Source organism: Capsicum annuum, chromosome 3, assembly GCF_002878395.1.
Source record: "Capsicum annuum cultivar UCD-10X-F1 chromosome 3, UCD10Xv1.1, whole genome shotgun sequence".
NCBI lineage: Eukaryota > Viridiplantae > Streptophyta > Magnoliopsida > Solanales > Solanaceae > Capsicum > Capsicum annuum.
Window position 1 is genome coordinate 181,593,226 of NC_061113.1, and position 6,000 is coordinate 181,599,225.

Consider the following 6,000-nt stretch of genomic DNA (forward strand, 5'->3'; position numbering starts at 1 on the left):
ATTATGCATCAATTACTTGACTTTATTTTGTTTTTTGAATCTGTTCCCATAATGTGTGATAACACCAGCGCTATTAATTTATCTAAATATTTTATGCATCATTCTAGGGCCAAACACATTGATATTAAGCATCATTTTATTCGGGATCATGTAGAAAAAGGCAATTTTTCGTTAATATTTGTTGACTCCGAAAATCAATTGGCAGATTTTTTTCAAAACCCTTGTTGGAAAAAAGATTTTGTTACCTTAGAAAAGGACTTGGTATCTCAGTATTAATGAATTATGAATTTTATTTTTGGAAAAAAAATTTCGTGTTCCAACTTTCTCGTCAAGTTTTAACCAAAAAATTAAGTATTTCAAAAATCTTTATTTTTGGTACAAAATCCGTCGGATATCCTCTAACCTTGTCCTTTCCTTTCACATCCTCTTCTTTCCACACCACATTTTTCTCTTCCATCATCATTACCATCTCTGCGCCTTCTCACTTCCCAACACTCCTCCACCCTTTCATCTCCTAAATTAACCCAAGTCCAATGCACCCACTCTTTCAACTCCATCCCCTTATTTTCCTTCTCACTTCTTTTATTCCCGTCCATCTTTATTCTTTTCCATAATGACTAGAACTCGATCAATGGCTAATCTCACCAAAACTTCTCCAAACCAAAGTTCCAATAACCTCGACCCAATCCTTTTATCCGAATCCTCAGTTGAAGCTTTTTCCCCTTTACTCCAGTCAACTATTTCAAAAAAACGAATTGCTCCAAGTCCCATTTCCACCTCCAACAAACGACGGCCCTCTCCCCTGGATTTTCTCTCTCCAGAGGACATGCACAAGTTCTGGACTTGCACTCATAAAGAAAAGTTTCTCACCTTCAGAAGTCGCTCTATTATATCTAGTCGAGTCATCAATCTCTCTCATCTGAAGGAATCCCACTACAATATCAACCACTTTTTCAAAGCCCAAGATTTGTCGATGCTGTTTCGCTTATTTGGTTTGGAGGTATTTGAAGATTCTATCCGCATGTTTTATGCCAACCTTCGCCTGTCCCCAAACAACGGCGAATTGGAAACCCTGGTCCTAGGAACCCGTATTATTCTCAATGACTTTTTGTTTGAGAAAGTATTTGATACCAAGTTCTCAAGCATTGTTCCATTCATGAACGGCACGTGGCCAGAGAATTTTGAAGTAAGTTTTGACAAAGCAAAAAAGCTTGTCTCAGATCCCGACTCATATGGTCCCTCTTTTGGCCCTCTGTCCCTCAGCTTCAGAAATCAAATTTTGGCCCACATCATTGCAACAACTTTGATTCCTTGGAAGAGATCTCTCAGTAATGTGACATGTAGAGATGTGTTTGTTCTCTACTGCCTAATTAAGAATTACAAAATCAACTGGAGTACCTAGATCGATGAATACATGATAGAAAGTGTTGCCGACTCTCACGCCTCATCCAGCTTGCCCTATGGATTGCTCATCACTCGGATTCTCCTACACTATGGAATCGATCTCTCAGCCTATCCAGCGGTAGAAGTCTCTGCCACTTAGGACTCAAAGACGTTTGCTAGCATGGGCTATTTCTGATTGACAATGAATATAGGAAAGATTCTACCAAAAGTCGGCCTGACACACCCAAGGTAAGTAAGTCTGTGACTAACCCCGTGTTCTATACAGCCAAGGAGATTGAAGAACTCAAAGGCAGGCTCACCACTATTGAGGAAGGGATAGCCAACATCCAGGAGTCGACTGTCAAGCTGATACAGTTGACTAAGGAGACCAGTACCGACATAGGCAAAGTGCAACTCTCCCTTGATGGTTTCAAACAGAAAGGGGTAAAGTTGTTTAACAAAATGTTGTCACAGGTTGACTCCATCAAATCTAAGACTTCCTCCTCCTCCAATGAGCTTGCAATCTCCGTCCAGAACTCGTACTCCAACTTCACCAAAAGTGTTGAGAAATCCTATGACCGTTTTTGCTCCAACATGCATAACACTCTCACCTATTTCCTAGGCCAACACTGCACTCTTAACTCGCATTCAAAAGAGGTCTGTCCCTTCTCATACTCTAGACTATATAAAAACATTTTACACTGTTGTTCCGATGCTTTTGCTACTCTTAATCGTAATTTTGCATATCCTGCATTCTATGGTACGTTTTGTATTTGCTCTGTTTTGGTTTTTTTTATAATATCAAAAGGAGAGAAGATGATCACATCAGTCAATAAGACAAGGGAGCTAGTCGACTACCACAACAAGAAAGTCAACCATAGCCAACAAGGCAGGAAGACAGGGGGAACCAGCCGGCTATCTTAATAGGAAAGCTAACTGATGTTTACTGTTTGTCATTATCAAAAAGAGGAGATTGTTAGCCTCCTAATTTTATGTTTTACTAATGACAAACTAATGAGGAATCTTTGCAAGACATTGAAAGATCGTTAATGATGGAAGGATGTCTCACACAAAGATATGAAAGATCAGAGAAAATTAATGAAAGCAAGCAAGAAAGCCAGCTCCGGGAATGGAAGGACGTCAAATCATGATCTACGGCATCCAAGCAAATCAATCAAAACAAAAACAAAAGGAAGGAAAATTGCAGTCCCGGAATCATGCCAAATCAGATCAATCACAACGAAGCAAAAGAAAGAAAAGATCACAAACAACTTGAAAAAAGCATCAATCACTACAAGAGCAAAAGAAAGAAAAGATCATGAATGTATCTGATACGGACGTGAGTGAAAGCCGTGTATGGATATATCCGATATGGACATACCATACGGTAACATTCCTCAATCAAGGAATCAATTTAAATCCTTGATTGAGAAGAAATCTCTTGGGTTTCCTTAAGAAGAGCAGCAGCTGAAAACTATAAAAGAAGAAGACTAACGATAGACAAAAGTTACACAACTTCAAGAAGAAATCTCAAAGTGTCTCAATCTTAGTCTCACAAAGCTTAGTAATTTGTAGCTTACAATTGTTATATAAAGAGTAGGATCGAGTAAACTTTGTAATACAAACTGAAGTTATGTCACAAGATCTGAAGAACAAAATAAGCCTTCGGAACTTGTTTCTCATCATTGTACTCGAGCCAACACTGAAAGATCTAAGGAAACGTTGAAACCCAAGGGGACTGGAAGTAGGCACCACAATGGTGTTCCGAACAAGGATATCTTTGTGTTCTTTACTTTAAATTCAGTTATTTATTTACGTGTTTGTCTTAAGTCTAACCTGTTTTGTGAAGTATACTGATCTGCAGGCAAGTCGACTGTGAGAAGTCAATAGTCGACTCACAGAAATTTTCAATTCACCCCCCCCCCTCTTGAATTTCCCAGGGTTCACAAGACTTTTGTGGAGCTCTTGTGCGAAGTCATTGGAATTCTTTCAGAACCATGGTCAACATATTTTTGTGGCTGCAGTTATGGTATGGGGGAAGCATCACATTTTGATATTAGTTGGTACAAAGTACAACTTGCAGATGTGTTGGTTTGTTTTGGTGTTAAAATGGGATGGCAGCATGGGCAAAGGAATACAACACTGGGAAGTCTTGGTGAGATGAAGAACAAAAGCCTCTCTAGATTTACGAGGAAGAAAATTGGAGTACTGCATTGTCTCAAAATGAAGGGAAGCTTCATTCAATGGATTATCAGGGACTTGACTGTTTGGACTTGGATGCTAATTAAGAAAGTCAAGAATTATTTCCTTTTGAAAATTGATAAATCAGCAAATAAGTAGAAGTGTCTCTTGACTTTTCACTAGTGGCTTGGACTCCTCTGTTTCCAAATTATTTCTTAATCTACAGGACAAGGTTGTTTAAAGGGGAATGGAATGTTAGTATGAGCTACGTTATATATTAGTCTATACAAATTTTACATATCGGTCAAGTCAACCAAGTTTTAGAAATTACATATTAAACCACACTTTGTTGTTACTTTGCAAATGTAACCTTATTATAAAATAGGTTTAGAAGGTGAATAGATGATGCTCCTTACTATAAGTACCGGGTGTAGAAGTTATTTTGATTCATGTTCAGTGAAAAACTAAACTTTTTTCTCTATTTCTTTTCATTGCTTTTCCTTAGATAATTTCATGGCGTTTCCCGTTTGGGAATCACAACAAAATGCATTTTATTTATATTCTTAATCACTTATTTATTTCTTAACACTTAAGCCCAAGCCGAGAAACTTCAGGATATAAAAAACTACATTAAGTTTGATAAATAATAATCCTCCCCCCCCCCCCTCCCCCCGAAAAGAAAAGATAACAAGCAACACAATCAAGAACAGAAGTTGAGTACTAGGTCCAGTGACTTTAATGGGCATCAAACCACTATCCCTAACCATTGGTAAAATTCCCAAATAAACAAACTTCCCTGCCAAATTTGGGGAAAATAAACGTCGTATAGTTTTTCTCCAACTATCTGTTACCATGAGATTGCACTTAAGAAGAAAGTCCAAAATACCTGATCCACAGACCCTAAATAACACTTCTTCAGAAGTTCCTCAAGACAATGAAGAGCACCTTCCATCACGATATCACTCAATGCATTAGGCCTCATAAATCTTTCATTAGAATCAACCTTGGGTGATGATCTGCTATCAACAGCAGCATCCAGCAGTAGCAGCAAAGGAAACAATGTATAGCTGGAAAAAAAATTAACCAGATATCTGCCCGTATTAAGAGATAAACAATCAACAAGGAAAATACATATCATACAGCAAAAACATATCACACTGCAAACAGGGGCGGATCTAGGGGGTCGGGAGTGTGTACACTTGTATATGTAAGTAATTGTCTTTTTAATGACTATATTGAGAGAGAGAGACTGAATCCCGTAAACACAAACAAGAAGTTGGATCAATGGTTTAGCAGGTTTAAATTTACTTTGACGTTCCAAGTTCGAATCCTAAGCACTAAATTCAGCAGAAACTAACCCCGATGTACAGTAAAACAAGCAGCTAACAGGAAATGAGAAAAACACAACTTAATGAAGTTGAAAACGAACGAATGATAGATGGGAAAACAATTTAAATAAAACTTACTCGAAGAAGGACTGAAGAACATCAGGAGAAGAGCGGCGAAGAAATTGAAGAAGGCGAGAGAGGGTTGAGTGGTTTTTCGTAGGGTTTTGGTGAAGCTCCAGTAATTCAATGCAGTAATGTTTGAGTTCAGAAAATATGGCGCCGCTTTCGTCGCCACTGGCTCCTTCCATCTCCGCAGTTTACAGCAGGTATACTTTGTTAGGAAAATTATGGGCGAGGCACGCCTATTATTAGTTGTGTCTTGTGGGACCCAAGACGCAGGTGGAGATAGATTTGCATCACGAATCCACTCTTGGCTTTTTATTTTATTATTTGCCTTCGTGATGGATGTATGATAACGCTCAACTTACACGTCTAATTAAGTGCAAGATGGTCGTTGTTAATATATTTATCCAATTATGAGTCGGGATCGAATTCACGGAAAATAATATGAGTAGCGATTAAGTAGGTTTGGAACGAGAGCTACGAACTAGATTCAAACCTATTGTACACAATGGTTTAGGGGTTTGAAATGGATGTCAATCATGAGAACAATTTTTGGGCTTCTAAAGACCTAATTCGGGGGCGAAGACTCACGTAAGGACAGTGGGAGGAGATTTTGAGCATTTTCCAGTCTTGACAGGGTTGCACCAGGGATCAACTCTTAGTCCATTTTTATTTGCTTTGGTGATGGATGTGCTGACACGGAATATACAAGGCGAGGTGCCTTGGTGTATGTTTTTCGTGGATGATATAGTTTTGATTGATGAATCATAAGGGGTTAATGATAAGCTGGAGATTTGGAGAGAAACCCTGGAGTCTAAAGGTTTCCGGTTAAGTAGGACCACGACGGAGTACTTGGAGTGCAAGTTTAATGACTCGAGACATGATGAGGAAGTGGTAGTAAAGTTGGATTCTCAGGCGGTTTGCAAGAGAGATAGCTTTAAGTAACTTGGGTCTACGATTCAAGGGATTAGAGAGATAGATGAGG

The 6,000-nt window shown here is 38.7% G+C and overlaps 1 protein-coding gene across 2 annotated transcripts in view; it reads right to left on the bottom strand.

The window, feature by feature from the left end:
• The window catches only part of LOC107863682 (TELO2-interacting protein 1 homolog), a 56,639-nt gene extending 51,278 nt beyond the window's left edge, over positions 1-5,361 (bottom strand). The window contains exons 1-2 of one of the 2 annotated variants that reach the window (XM_016709726.2): positions 5,031-5,361; positions 4,451-4,631 (exon numbers count right to left, since the gene is read on the bottom strand). In XM_016709726.2, the coding sequence (XP_016565212.1) occupies positions 4,451-4,631; positions 5,031-5,200 (351 nt within the window). In that variant the 5' untranslated portion in view covers positions 5,201-5,361. The remainder of the gene's footprint in view (positions 1-4,450; positions 4,632-5,030) is intronic. The other variant, XM_016709727.2, reaches the window with a different exon arrangement.
• Positions 5,362-6,000: the final 639 nt, after the last annotated feature.